Genomic DNA, 16,066 nt, shown 5'->3' on the forward strand with positions numbered 1-16,066 from the left:
TTCCAGCAGGAAGTGTAGGTCACTCTTTTCAAGGGACAGGTGACAGAATTTGTAGGCTGATGGATAAATATTTGCCCTGGAATGCAAGGGTTTGCTCACTTTTGCTGATATTTAGGAAGAAAAGAGAAAGAGGCTACTAATTGAGATGGGAGGATTTTCCAGGCTGCGGGTAGCAGAAAAGAAGGCATAACATAATGTATGGGAGGAATCCATCTGAAAGTTGTATAAATCTTCATTATTAACTAAAACAAAGTTCATCAGCAAGGGAATCATCTCTTTCTACCAGCTCATCAAGTTTCCCACATTTCTTGGCATTTCCTTGTGTTGTGCTGACTCTGCTCTGTGTTTCTCCCAGTCTCTCCATCACTATCCAGTGTATATAGAATTCTTCTACAAACTGTCTTGCACTCACAGTCTGTCTAGACACTTATTTCCTATACTCCTGATTCGTCTCTCTGAGATTTGATGTCCATCTCCCATCTCCCCATCGTTCTCCTTGCATGCCGTTTTCAGAATGCAACTGTTTTCAGATGCATTAAAAAAATGACTAACTCAAAAAGAATCCCCCCTGTCCAAGCAAATTAATTTGATGTGCTATAGATAACTGTATAAACTGTGCTTTTCCTTAATGTTCTTGTTTAAAATTAGCAGATGACTTGGGCTGGGGGTTGCTACCCAGCTTCTACTGGTGTGGCGCTAAACTTTAGTACCATTCTGTCTTCTAAAATTGTCTTTGAGTATTAAATTGTCTTTGAGTATTGATTGCTACTGGAAGAGAAAGTAGCAAATCAAGAGCCATTCTTCACAATGGATCCAACCTTTGAAGAAAATACTTGGCAGCAAAACCCTGGTGCTGATTGGTATTGAAGGTGTGGAGTATACATCTTTCAAATAAACAAACAAATCCTGAGGATGTTTATACTGAAATAAGTCCCACCAGATTTGTTAGGATTTACTGCCCTCATAAGTGTAATTTGAATTGCAGATTCGATTATATTGATTAGCATGTGTTGTGCTCCTAACTAGGCTCTGTCCTTTAAATAGTTCTTTGACAATTATTTTTAAGAACTGTTAGACCAGAATTTGCTGTCGCTGACTGCCACAGTTGTGACACTTCAAATCATACTGTGTGGTTTTTTCACACTCATGAATCTGGCTAGGATAATCCTGCCCTTGGGGTTGCAGGGGCGGGCTTGGTAAAAGAGATGGAATGTGGTGCAAGAGGGTTGAGGAGAAGGGAGGATCCCACCCAAATCAGAGGTGCTTCTGCAAATGTAGCTCCTACTGACACAAGCTATCTCTGCCTGATTTGGATACAGATCTTCCCTCTCAGTTCTCACCCCGATCAGAAGGGGTCCCCAACCACTGAAAATGGCTTTTCTAAGGGCAGGAGGAATGGGAAAGTAAACTCTCACCAGCCCTCCTTCATGGTTTTTCTTTTGAATCTGAATTGAATTGAATCTGTTACCATGTGGCCTGGGGCAAAGAAATAAACCTTTTTTTAAGTAGGCTTTTTGATGGAAAAGGAACATTAATGTTGTATATAGAAATTAAAATGAAATGTAACTTTAGTAATAGTAGTAATAGAAGTAGTAATTTTCTTGTTTATACCCTGTCCATCTGGCTGGGTTTTCTCAGCTACTCTGGGCAGCTTTCAGCAAAATATAAAATAATAATAATAAAATGTCAGACATTAAAATCTTCCCTGAACAGGGCTGCCTTCAGATGTTTTCTAAAAGTTGTGTAATTCTTTATATCCCTGACATCTGATGGGAGGACGTTCCACAGGGAGGGTGCCACTGCCGAGAAGGCCCTCTGCCTGGTTCCCTGTAACAGTGAGGGAACTGCCAGAAGACCCTCAGAAGTGGACCTCAGTGTCTGGGCTGAATGGTGGAGGTGGACATGCTCCTTCAGGTATACTGGGTCGAGGACTTTTAGGTCTCAGAAACGTACTGAGAGCCAGTGAAGATCCTTTAGGACTGGTGTTATACGGTCTCGGCAGCCACTCCCAGTCGCCAGTCTGGCTGCTGCGTTTTGGATTAGTTGTAGTTTCTGAGTCACCTTCAAAGGTAGCCCCACGTAGAGCGCATTGCAGTAATCCAAGCGGGAGATAACCAGATCATGTACCACTCTGTTGAGACAGTCTGTGGGCAGGTAGGGTCTCAGCTGTTGTACCAGATGGAGCTGGTAGACAGAATTAACCTGACTCCATGGACAAGCTGTGAGTCCAAAATGACTCCCAGACTGCGGACCTGGCCCTTCAGGGGCACAGTTACCCTATTCCAGACCAGGGAGTTCATTAGTGAAGTTTCCAGACACTTTAACAGATGTCCAACAATTTTGTGTTATGGAAACGCCTTGAGTTTTTTGAGAAATGTACAGCCAGGTAGCTTCACCTTCTCTAACCGCAGACTTGCCCTAATGTGTGCTCCTGAATATGCAGCACTTTGTAGGAACCTAGTTGGGCAGGGAGCATAATAAGTAATAAATTATTATTATTTTGGGAATTTTTAATGTCTTATGTTTTGCTGTGTTTTTATATTCTGTTGGAAGCCACCCAGAATGGATGGGGCAGCCCAGTCAGATAGGTGGGGTATAAGATGATGATGATGATGATGATGATGATGATAATAGCAGCACCTTTCTGAGGGCAAAGATGATCACACTTAGGTTGCAGCTAGAGGGACTAAAGTCAAATTGTGACTGACCTGGATACACCAAATTGAAGTCTGCTGAAGTTAAGCAAGGGGTGGGGGGGAATCCGCTGGCCAGTTGAGGTTTCAGGTTAAGCTAACAAGACCAGTGGTCTGGGATGATGGGAATCGTAGTCCCAAAACAACTGGAGGGCCAAGTTTGGCCACCACTGGGTTAAGGCTTTTCATGGTGGGAAGAGAAAGCTCACCAAGTCCACACATAAAACTATGTTTTTATTTTGGGCTGCTACATGGAACGAGAACATTCCGTTTTTAAGTTAGCATCAAACACAATATCTCTGCCCTTTCCCTCCAGCTCATTTGGCCTATACAGATGTGAAATCGTTATAGGTTTTTTGCTTTTTTAAAATGGGTGGAGTGCTACTGCATACTTTATGCCTTTCAGTCATCCCGTGTGGGTCCCTCTAGTTCATGTTATTGGTTTCATATGTACTTGTGCTGTTCACGTAAAATGAAGCGTAATATTATAAAATATGTTTTCAGTGAAAGTTTGTTTCTTGCATTCTCCCATTTCCCTGGGGTGCAAGTGAGTTATATATAAAAAAAGGTGTGGGGAGAAATTAACTTTAGTCTGTAGTTAATCTTACTACAATCAGTGGAGCTGTTCATGGGAATTGGTGCTTGTATACATACATGTAAAGCTGGCTGGTTTCAGTATCATGGTATTCTGTAAAAATTAGTTAAGTTTTACTTTAAATGGTCACATTACTGGTTTTTGGTTTAGAGGAAAAGTTGACAACAGTGGTTTTCAAGCTTCCTTTTTCAGATAACCCTTTTGGCATAGGTTTGTGTGCTGAGGAACACCTGCAATGAAACCTCTGTGCATTGTAAAACATTCTGGGGGCCTGGTTTGTGATGTGTGGGATGCCAATAAGGTATACCTAGCACACCTGAGAGTGCATGCGAGCCACCAGGGTTTCATTAGGGGAGTAGTAAAACACATGGATTCTGTGAACTGAAAATAATGAATATGTAATCTTTTTGGCCTGAGGTAACTTCCTGTATATATTAATTTGATTAATATATTGCGTGGTATGGCATGTAAAAACCACAAATGGCGAAGATACGGAGAAAATATGCACTTTTCTTCCATGAAAATTCCAATGGTTTTGTAAATATTTCCACTGCTTTGATTTTTGACACTCTGGTTTTAATTAAGGAGATATTAATAGCTTCTTCAGAAAAATAAACATGCAAGGAATTCAGACTTACGGATGTTCAAGTGACATGAAACAAAACTGAATCTGTCATTTTAACTATACCACTTGGTCTATAACAGGCATTTTTGGTTTCCACAGAATATGGAATAGGATTAATTTTTATAAGAGTGGTTGCCATGTTGTTTTGAAAAAAAGACCAGCAGGATCCAGAATGGTTTAGCAGATGTATTTACTGGTCATCTGTGTTAGTAAATTAGCCAGGTTTTGAGGTTCTTGGAAGGGTAGTTGCTCAGTGTTAGTTCATCTGCCTTCCACGTGGAACACCTCAGGTTCAATCTCCAGGTGGGGCTGGGAGAGACTCTGTCTGAAATCTTGCAAAGCTGCTTCCAGCCTGAGTAGAGACTGCTGATCTAGATGTACCAATGGTCTGGCTCAGTATATGGCAGCTTGCTATGATCCTGTGTTCCTCTGTGTAGCCTTACTTTAAGCACTTTTCACTGTGCACAAGAGGACTTGTTGATCTTGTCTTTGTGGAATGTCTCTAGAAGATAGGAAAAAATTAAATCCCATTACTTCTGCATATGATCCCACTCTTGATTTATTTTCTGAACAGGAGTGAGAGGAGAAATGTCACTTGGACGTAAGGAAGCCTTTGAAATTTTCAAGAGAGATTATGCTGATAGCATAACCATTGAAGATAATAAGCAGCTCCTTAAGCAAAGGTAAGATTTACAGTGGTATCTCGGGTTACATATGCGTCAGGTTACAGAAGCTTCAGGTTACAGACTCTGCTAACCCAGAAATATTACCTCGGGTTAAGAATTTTGCTTCAGGATGAGAACAGAAATCGTGCTCCGGCGGTGCGGCAGAAGCAGGAGGCCCCATTAGCTAAAGTGGTACCTCAGGTTAAGAACAGTTTCAGGTTAAGAACGGACCTCCAGAACGAATTAAGTTCTTAACCTGAGGTACCACTGTATACCGAGCTATAAAACTGAGAACACATTCTTTGGGCAGAAATACATGGTTGGGATACAGAAATCAGTTACAAGTTGATGTTCAGGTTTAAGCAAACAAATGACCTGATTGTGTTGTGTGCCATTGCGCAAGGCAAGAGGTAGAAACATTTGGGGTATCGGAATGGCAGGTCAGGAAGGTGGCAATTCCTCTGTGCAAAGCCTTTCATAAAAATGTGGATGAAGTGGGAGAGTAGCAGGGCAGGATCGTCGTTCGTATCCATGTTTTTGTATCTGTGTCAAGAGGACCAGGAATGTTATAACCACTTATGATAAGCAGATATTCAAAAAAATACCCATTACTATAATCCAAAGCAAAAGGGATGCAGGTGACGCTGTAGCCTCAGAGCCTAGGGCTTGCTAATCAGAAGGTCGGCGGTTCAAATCCCCATGACGGGGTGAGCTCCCGTTGCTCAGTCCCTGCTCCTGCCAACCTAGCAGTTCGAAAGCGCATCAAAATGCAAGTAGATAAATAGGTACCACTCTGGCGGGAAGGTAAACGGCGTTTCTGTGCGCTGCTCTGGTTCACCAGAAGCAGCTTAGTCATGCTGGCCACATGACCCGGAAGCTGTACGCCGGCTCCCTCGGCCAATAAAGCGAGATGAGTGCTGCAACCCCAGAGTCAGCCACAACTAGACCTAATGGTCAGGGGTCCCTTTACCTTTACCTTTATAATCCAAAGCACTCCAATAGAGGATAGATACACATACCTGCATGTCAACTACACAGCATATTGATATGAATGGGTACTGACACAGTCCATATTGGCATCTATATGTCCACATTGCATTCTTCTCGGTCACTGCACTATCATCTCTGTGTACCAAGAGGCAGGGATTTTTCTATCAATGAAATTCCTACTCCTGAGCCTGGATAGCTTTCAAAAGTGATGAAGGACTTTATATGACTGACTTACAGTAACTGGTATTATTATCAAGCTCTCTTTTTTAGTAATTTTGAAGTTAATGTTTTATTCCATTGTGTATTTTGAAATATTTCTCATTCCTTGACCCTTCAGAACTGGGCAGGCTAAATGACTGAATACATACACATGCATACATAGAATTATTTATTATTCACATAGCACTTTTAAAAGTGCAATAGAGCCTATACAAAATATTTTTAAGGTTCTGTATAAGAAATATGTTTATAGTCTTAGAAGCAGCTGCAAAAAATTGGCTTTAAGTTTTGTCTTCATTGTTTTTGTGAAGCAGTGTGATTAGCTCTTATATCATGTATCAAATGGCAAATACAAGTTCAGAGCAACAGAAATGCCTGTTTCTGGAGAATTTATTGGTCAGTAGGTGCTCCTGACAAGGTTTAAAAAAAGCATAATACATATAAAAAGGAGGGTTATAGTAAGTATGTTTACCAAACACCATATGTGCAGTTTCCAAATTGTGATTTTTACTGGTACAGTTCTATGTGTGTAAGTACATACTGTATTGAAGGACCAAAAAGCAATACAAAAATAATAATTAATAAATAATAGATAAATAAGACACCACTCAAAGAACAGTTTCCTCATCTAGGCCCACACCTTAAAACTCACAGCTTATTCTAATATTGCATGTTGTCTCCATTCCAGGAGTCCTTTGTGATATTATATTCATGGAATCATTTTGACCTCTTTCTTCTTCAGTTTCCAAATTTTCTTTTTCTGTAGAAGTAACAGTACTTTGTCATCTCTAGTACATTAGGTGAAACATTTTGAGGGTCTTTGATAAAAGGTATTAGCAGTGCTATTTTTGTAGAAAAAGAGGTGCTGGAACTCACCATGAACTTCTCCCTTGTTCTCTTACAATGAAAAGGGTGCACACTTGAGAGGTGTTCGAACTGAGTTCTGGTGGGTTCTGGCTGACAAAAAGGCCTTAGTATTAGAATAGGAGAGTTAATTAACATTCAGACCACAGGAGCATGGTGACTCTCCAGGAAATTCCATCACAACTCCAAACAAGGTTGCCTGTCCAATGATTCATAATTTTCCATTTCTACATTTGGTACTTATATGTGGCGCATCTCCAGGACTCACTGAACACAAGAAGAAGCCTGGGAATTCTGGAGATAAACATAGGTACTTAGACAGATGTCTTGCATCTCTTTTCATAGTCCTCTCACACTTTATACTCCTTTATCCTTCCCAGACATCTGCTTTTGATTTTTATTCCTTTGGTTGTGCCTTCTTTTATTATATTCTTTAGTCTGATAACTATCTTTCACTCCACCATGGCCATTGTGTTCAGAACCATCACATATCTGATCAATCATTATCTTCAGCTAGAGTGATAGATGCACATATACTTTTGCAAACTGTGCTTTGAAAGTTTTCTCTCAGAATGATAAAGAGGTATATTATTGCTTACTATGGATATAACAGAGAGCAAACAAGGCACGTGTCTCTACCTAACAGGGCCGAGACATGAAGCAATATGATATTTCCATCTTCTGTTATGCACCTTTATCTGCAAATCCTGAGATCATGGCCATTGTACTTTTTCAAAATCTGTGATTTTGCAGAGGCTATGGCTGTTTCAAAACGAACAAATATACCCACAACGTAACTGGCTGTATTTAACTATATAAATTCTTTATACATCATATAAACATAACTCTTTTCACATTATCTAATTGAGTAGAAGCAATTAAAGACCAACATTTAGAACAGGAAATACAAATAGATCAATTCCTATATACATAATGTCCAAATAGAAGCTTTTTGTGTTCCACGTATGTCTTAGCAAATACAAGTGTCAAACGTAACAACTTTAAGGAGCAGTACCTGCAAAAGATGAACTTTTCTTTGTAATGGTCCACATCTACCTTTGCAAAGTATGTTTGTTGTATTCAGCTGCTGTATGCAGGTACAGTGGTGCCTCGCAAGACGAAAAAAATCCGTTCCGCGAGTCTCTTCGTCTAGCGGTTTCTTCGTCTTGCGAAGCAAGCCCATTGACGGCTTAGCGGATTAGCGCTATTAGTGGTTTAGCGGCTTTTAGCGGCTTAACGGATAAGCGGCTTAGCGGCTTAGAAAAGGGGGGGAGGGGAAAAAACCGCAGGAATTCGCAAGACATTTTCGTCTTGCGAAGCAAGCCCATAGGAAATTCGTTTTGCAAAGCACCTCCAAAACGGAAAACTCTTTCGTCTAGCGAGTTTTCCGTCTTGCGAGGCATTCGTCTTGCGGGGCACCACTGTATCAGACAAAGAATACGGAAGATCTTAACATGTGCCTTTGCAAAATATAGTTGCTGTATGCCGGTGTCAGACGAAAGAACTTAAAACGTGAAAAGGATTCCCAGAATAATACCTTGTTTCGCCCTGCTGGGCTTCGTCAGCCATGCATACTCATATTTTGTGTATCAGAGACATCGAACGAGTGACATGGCGGATACCGCATGTTAGTTGAGTTTACAGTGTTGTGTCAAAACGAAGGCATTAATATGCATGTGAGTCACTATGTCCATGTGTATGTGTGTATACTTTGGTCCATGAGGGCGTTCAGTTTTCTATGCTTCCAAATCTGTGTAGATGTTTCCCCGCTCACACTAGTGGGTAGTGCTTGCTGGAATGCATTGGGACTATGTGTTGTTTCCCTCTCCTCTCAATAGGTGCTTCCTCACTCTCCATAATTTTTATGGAGCTTTCATTTTTGAGAAATTGTGTGTGTGTGTGTTGTGAACAGCTCCACCAACACCTATCTGAGACACCTCATCATGGCACTTAGGGGCGGGGGGAGAAATGTCACCTGCACACATTGAACACTGGTATGGACAAGCCTTATATTTCTATCACAATGCATTGTGTGGCCTTGTTAATAATCATGCATGAAATATAGCCATATAATTCCTATGGTTTTTCTAAAAGACTATCATTTCCTCTCTTATTTCTGAAGTGTTTTTTAAGGTATTACAGATGGTAGTTTTCAGGACATTTACAGTGGTACCTCGGGTTACATACGCTTCAAGTTACAGACGCTTCAGGTTACAGACTATGCTAACCCAGAAATAGTACCTCAAGTTAAGAACTTTGCTTCAGGATGAGAACAGAAATCGTGCTCCGGCGGCTCGGCAGCAGGAGGCCCCATTAGCTAAAGTGGTGCTTCAGGTTAAGAACAGTTTCAGGTTAAGAACGGACCTCCGGAATGAATTAAGTTCTTAACCTGAGGTACCACTGTATTTGAGATGAATTCATGTCAAAATAAGTAGAAGAATTCAAACCCAACCTTTGAATCAAATCATATTTAGTTTGTAATCCTAACATTTAAGCAAACCTGTCAGGGAACTGCCATCGGAAGGACAGGTGGTGAGAAGGCTTCAGGAGAATAGGAGAGACACTTCAGCAGAAGAGGGAACCAGTAGGGGGAGCGCGGGAGCTCCAAAGGAAAGGGAGTCGGAGGGGAGGCTCTGGGATACTTCCAGTGAGAACAGTGAGGAGGTATCAGGACACCCTTTAAGGACCCCCACCCCTCGCCGGAAACTGTCACGCAGAGAATCCAGGAGGCGCATGTCCGTGAAACAGCTTTTATGTTGGAAACGTTTCCGCAAACGCCCACTGTCAGATTCTACCAGCGACTGACGGAGCCACCCCAAAGGGCTCCGCTCAAGGCAGGGCTTCACTACACTGAGTGAGCTCTGAGGGATCAAGCTTTAACGCACAAGCAGCTCATTATCCCACCACAGCAATCTGACAGTCCCTGAAAGCAGCTTGTGCAAAGAGAGGCATCATGAGCAACCCAGCCGGAGCCGGAGATGGGGGAGCAGCTGCAGCCGGTCCTAGCCTGGAAGAAAGGTACAGGATGTTGGAGGTACAGTTAGCTCTGCAAACGGCGAGGCTTGAGGAGAGGAGGGCTCATGATGCAGAAAAGGGGAAAGCCGCCCAGCTCTCGAGGAAAGTGCCTGGACTGGTGCAGAAGTTTGGGGGTGATCCCAGGAATTATCAAGCCTTCAGGACAGAGATGCAATATGCCCTCAATCTGCAGTTTGATGATTTTCCTGATGAGGATTCGAGGGTTGCTTATGTGATTGGGCATCTCGAAGGCGGGGCAAAAGATTGGGTGAGGCCACTAATGGCAGCCAATAATGAAGCCCTAAGGGACACAAGGAAGTTTTTTCGCGCCATGGATCTGATGTTTTCCAGCGAGATTGAGCAGGGAGTGGCGCGCAGGCAGTTAATGGCGTGTAAACAAGGGAACCGATCTGTCCGTGAGTACTGGACTGAGTTCACCATGTTGATCCATAAATTAGGTTGGGATTTGTCAGCGGAACCGATACAAATGCTGTTCGAAGAAGGACTATCTTCGGCAGTGAAAGACGAACTTTCCCGGGGGCCCAGGGCGGAGTCTATGGACCATCTGACTAAATCAGCGCTGGCCATAGGATCACGCCAGGAGGCCAGAGCCTTGGAGAAGCGGGAAGGGAAAGGGGAGCGTTGGAGGGATTTCCGCATTCCAGAGATTCCAGAGCAGCCTTCTCTGCCAGCAGAGCCGATGGAAATCGGAACAGCGCGCGCGCGCGCAATTTCAAACCCCAGTGAAGGGCGGAAGAAGGAGGGAAAAGGCGCCAAGAAATGTTTTCTCTGCCAACAGCCAGGTCACTTTGCCAGAGTTTGTCCGCAAAGAAAGGAATGGCAAGGAATGGCGGGAGCTGTTGGGGAGGAGGGAGAAGGAGCTAAGGAGCAAGTAAAAGCCAACGCCTGGCTGCCACCGTCGGGGCACAGCAGCCAGGCCAAGGAACAGTAAATGTGCCCACGCCAGAACCCCCAAGACCAGCTCTTGTAATAGAGGTATTGCTGGAGCTGGCAAACGGACACCCACTAAAGGTGAAGGCGCTATTAGACTCAGGCAGCTCCTGCAACTTTATGAGTAAGGAGTTTGCAGCCGCACATCAGATACAGACCATCCCTTTAAAAAATCCCCTGCAGGTGACCACGATTGATGGGAGGGCGCTGTTGGGGGGAGAAGTAAACCAGCAAACTGTCCCCATGACAATGAGGGTGGCAAGACACACGGAACTGATAGCGTTTAATATAGCCACTTTGGGAGGAGCGCCCATCATTTTGGGGATGAGCTGGCTAGCGCTGCATGATCCGCTTGTGGGATGGCATCAGAGAGTGGTTTCCTTTGGGTCAGCACATTGTATGGGACACTGCACGGAAAAAGGGGGCCAAGTAGGCACTCAGGCCACGTTAGCAAAGATAGAAGCAACGGATCAAGGTAGGGTACCACGACAATATGCAGATTTTGCCGACGTCTTCAGCGAAAGGGAAGCAGATAAACTACCCCCGCACAGACCCTTTGACTGCCAAATCAACTTACTCCCAGGAGCACAATTGCCAGTGGGCAAGGTGTATGCAATGTCTGACAGGGAGATGCAGGAGCTAAGGGAGTTTATTGACAAAAACCTCAAGCGTGGGTTCATCAGAGAGTCACGAGCGGTGGGGGGTAGCCCAGTGTTCTTTGTGGACAAAAAAAATTCGGACAAACCGAGATTAATTGTGGACTTCCGGGCCCTAAACGCAGTGTCCGAACCCGTGACTTTCCCTATGCCCAGAATCGATGACATTCTGACCCGGGTGAGAAAAGGGAAGATTTTTACCAAGCTGGACCTGAGGGGGGCGTATAACCTGATACGTATGAGAAAGGGAGATGAGTGGAAAACCACTATGTTCACCCCCTTGGGAGCATTTGAGTACTGCGTTATGCCTTTCGGCCTCCAGGCGGGATCGGCAGTATTTCAATCATTCATGAATCACGTACTAGGACCATTGCTTTACAAGAACTGCGCTGCGTTCTTGGATGATGTACTGGTGTACTCAGAGGATGAAGAGCAGCATGTGCGAGATGTACGAGAGGTACTGAGGAAACTGCAAGAAAACCAGCTGTGGGTGAAACTGGAGAAGTGTCAGTTTCACACCAGGGAGGTGGAATTCCTAGGGTACCGGTTGTCGGACAAGGGGCTGGCCATGGATCCTAGCAAGGTGCAAGCGGTGCTGGAATGGAGGCCACCGAAAACTAAGAAAGATGTGCAGAGGTTTTTGGGGTTCGGAAACTTCTATCGGAAGTTCATCAAGAACTTCGCCCACTTAACAGCCCCCATCACGGATTGTCTCAGCAGTAAGAAGAAATTTGTCTGGACGGAAGAAGCGCAGCGAGCTTTCGAAAGTTTAAAGAGGGCGTTTGCTTCGGAAGAACAACTCTTACACGTGGATCTGCAGCAGCCGATGAGGGTGGAAACCGACGCGTCTGACAGAGCGGTGGGCGCCGTGCTCCTGCAGCCAGGACCGAATACGTCAGAATGGAGACCGTGTGCCTTCTTCTCGAGGAAATTGAACAAATCCGAGAGGAATTATACAGTGTACGACAGAGAATTACTCGCCGTCCACGAAGCGTTCAAGAGATGGAGACACCTGTTGATTGGGGCGCAACACAAGGTTCAAGTGCGGACAGACCACAAAAATCTAGAATACTGGAGGACAGCCCGAGTATTGAACCAGAGACAAGTAAGATGGGCGCAAGAGTTCTCCAAGTTCAATTTTGAAATTCGCTACGTGCCAGGGGCTGAGAATGTCAGGGTGGACGCTCTCTCCAGAAAACCTGAGTACTTGGAGGGGGAAGGAGGGGCGGAAGAAAGACATATCATCTCGGAGGACCACTGGGTTTGTGGGGCGGCATTGGTGGGGCAAAGAGAACTGGTAGAGGGTATTGAGAACGATGAATATGCCCAAGAAAAACTTAGGGAACTCAGGGAGACAGGTGAGAACGCAGGGGGTTTTGAGGAAAAGAACGGAAAACTATATTACAAAGGGGCACTCTACATACCAGATGGGGAACTAAGAGGGCGGGTGCTCAAACAGTTGCATGACAGCCCCACGGCGGGGCACTTCGGGCAGCACAAGACCATGTGGTTGGTTACCAGGGAGTTTTGGTGGCCCAAGGTGAGGGAAGACGTGCGGGAGTATGTCAGGGGATGCGACAGGTGCCAAAGAGCAAAGGGAGAGAGGTTGGCGCCAGCAGGGTTATTAGAACCCTTACCCACCCCAGAAAGGCCATGGGAGATGGTATCCATAGACTTCATGACCGATCTACCGAGATCCAAAGGGAAAACCGCGGTCATGGTGGTGGTAGATCTACTAACTAAGATGTGCCACTTTATAGCTTGTTCACATGCAGTGACAGCGGAAGAAACCGCAAGGTTGTTTGTGAAGCACATTTTTAGGTTGCATGGCGCCCCCTTGAGGGTTTTGAGCGACAGAGGAAAACAATTTGCTTCCAGGTTCTGGAGGAAACTAATGAGCATGTTGCATGTGGAGGTAAGTTTTTCCACCGCCAGGCACCCAGAAACAAATGGGCAAGCAGAAAGGGCAAACGGGGTTTTGCAACAATATCTGAGGTGTTATGTAAAGGACAGAGAAACTGATTGGGTAGACAGGTTACCTCTGGCAGAATTTGCCTACAACAACGCGGAGAACGTGTCCACAGGGATGAGTCCCTTTCTAGCCAATTATGGGTGTCATCCTCGGGCATTTCCAGGAGAAGGAGGGGGGAGGTGGAGTGTACCTGCAGCGGAAAATTTTGTTGAAGAGATGGAAGCGATCCACCGTCAGCTCCAACTCAACTTAGAGAAAGCCAAAGAAGAATATAAGAAGCAAGCAGACAGAAATAGGAGGGAAGGCGAAACCATAAGGGTGGGTAACCGGGTGTGGCTATCCACCCAAGGACTGCCGTTCAAGGGAGGGTGTAAGAAATTGAGACCCAAACGGTTGGGACCCTTTGAGGTCATACAGCAGGTCAACCCAGTAGCATTCAAACTCCGATTGCCCAGTCACATGAAATTGCACCCAGTATTTCACAGGTCATTACTGTCGCCGTACAGAGAGGGACGTGAGTGGGGGGAACATGAGAGGGAGGTCACCCGGACACCCGTCATAGAAGAGAGAGAACGCAACATGGATGTGGCAGGGATCATTGATTCCAGGTGGAAGGGAAATCAGGTGGAATACTTGGTAGAATGGGAGGGGGAGGAAGAGTCAGAAAACACATGGGTACCGGCAGAGGAAGTCAAAGACGAGATTTTAATAGAAACGTTTCATCGGCGTTTCCCAAGAAAACCACAACCAGTGGCAAGATTTAGGAGGGAACACTTCGGGACTACAGATGAGGAAGGGGAGTTTGAAGGGTTCCCAGAGTCAGGGGTGGAGGTGGAAACAGATTCCGACGAAGGAGAGGAAGATGGGGAAAGAGACGGAAGGCCGTGGTTAGAAGTGTTTGAATCCTCGGAGGATGAGGGGAGTTCCTTCCAGGGATTTCCGTCCTCGCCGCCAGTAAGAGAAGAGGCGGGAGGGGGTGAAGGGGGCCCTGGGGGGGAGGTGGATGTCAGGGAACTGCCATCGGAAGGACAGGTGGTGAGAAGGCTTCAGGAGAATAGGAGAGACACTTCAGCAGAAGAGGGAACCAGTAGGGGGAGTGCGGGAGCTCCAAAGGAAAGGGAGTCGGAGGGGAGGCTCTGGGATACTTCCAGTGAGAACAGTGAGGAGGTATCAGGACACCCTTTAAGGACCCCCACCCCTCGCCGGAAACTGTCACGCAGAGAATCCAGGAGGCGCATGTCCGTGAAACAGCTTTTATGTTGGAAACGTTTCCGCAAACGCCCACTGTCAGATTCTACCAGCGACTGACGGAGCCACCCCAAAGGGCTCCGCTCAAGGCAGGGCTTCACTACACTGAGTGAGCTCTGAGGGATCAAGCTTTAACGCACAAGCAGCTCATTATCCCACCACAAAACCCTATTGAACAGAGTCCCCTTCATGGATCACTGCCTTGCCGTGGCGAAGGGGCTTGAAGAACTCAGAGAAGCTATGAACTATGCCGAGCAGGGCTCCCAAGATGAACAGGTCATAGTGGAGAGTTTTGACCAAACGTGATCCACCTGGAGGAGGAACCGGCAAGCCACTCCAGTATCCCTGCCAAGAAAACTCCATGGACAAAGACAACAGGCATATAAAAGTTATGACGCTGGAAGATGAGCCCCTCAGGTCGGAAGGCGTCCAACATGCTACTGGGGAAGAGCGGAGGGCAAGTACAAGTAGATCCAGAGCTGATGAAGCGGCTGGGCCAAAGCCGAAAGGACGCTCAGTTGCGGATATGCCTGGAAGCGAAGGGAAAGTCCAATGCTGTAAAGAAAAATATTGCATAGGAACCTGGAATGTAAGAACCATGAACATGGGTAAGTTGGAGGTGGTCAAAAATGAGATGGCAAGAATAAATATTGACATCCTGGGCATCAGTGAACTAAAATGGACGGGAATGGGTGAATTCAGTTCGGATGACCATCATATCTACTACTGTGGGCAAGAAACCCGTAAAAGAAATGGAGTGGCCCTCATAGTCAACAAAAGAGTGGCAAAAGCTGTACTGGGATGCAATCTCAAAAATGATAGAATGATCTCGATACGAATCCAAGGCAGACCTTTTAACATCACAGTAATCCAAGTTTATGCACCAACTACTGGTGCTGAAGAAACTGAAATTGACCAATTCTATGAAGACTTACAACACCTTATAGAAGTGACACCAAAGAAGGATGTTCTTCTCATTATAGGGGATTGGAATGCTAAAGTAGGGAGTCAAGAGATAAAAGGAACAACTGGCAAGTTTGGCCTTGGAGATCAAAACGAAGCAGGGCAAAGGCTAATAGAGTTCTGTCAAGAGAACAAGCTGGTCATCACAAACACGCTTTTCCAACAACACAAGAGACGACTCTACACATGGACATCACCAGATGGGCAGCATCAAAATCAGATTGATTATATTCTCTGCAGCCAAAGATGGAGAAGCTCTATACAGTCAGCAAAAACAAGACCTGGAGCTGACTGTGGCTCAGATCATCAGCTTCTTATAGCAAAATTCAAGCTTAAACTGAAGAAAGTAGGAAAAACCACTGGGCCGGTAAGATACAATCTAAGTCAAATCCCTTATGAATACACAGTGGAAGGGAGGAACAGGTTTAAGGATTTAGATTTGGTGGACAGAGTGCCTGAAGAACTATGGATGGAGGCTCGTAACATTATACAGGAGGCAGCAACGAAAACCATCCCAATGAAAAGGAAATGCAAGAAAGCAAAGTGGCTGTCCAATGAGGCCTTACAAATAGCGGGGGAGAGAAGGCAAGCAAAATGCAAGGGAGATCGT

At 45.1% G+C, this 16,066-nt stretch overlaps 1 protein-coding gene across 2 annotated transcripts in view; it reads left to right on the top strand.

Moving 5' to 3' along the window:
* The window catches only part of KIF6 (kinesin family member 6), a 152,564-nt gene that overhangs the window by 76,667 nt on the left and 59,831 nt on the right, over positions 1–16,066 (top strand). For both annotated transcript variants that reach the window (XM_079969227.1, XM_079969228.1), the window contains one exon: positions 4,488–4,596. In XM_079969227.1, the coding sequence (XP_079825353.1) occupies positions 4,488–4,596 (109 nt within the window). The remainder of the gene's footprint in view (positions 1–4,487; positions 4,597–16,066) is intronic.

Source organism: Podarcis cretensis, assembly GCF_951804945.1.
Source record: "Podarcis cretensis genome assembly, chromosome: 3".
In the NCBI taxonomy this organism is placed as follows: domain Eukaryota; kingdom Metazoa; phylum Chordata; class Lepidosauria; order Squamata; family Lacertidae; genus Podarcis; species Podarcis cretensis.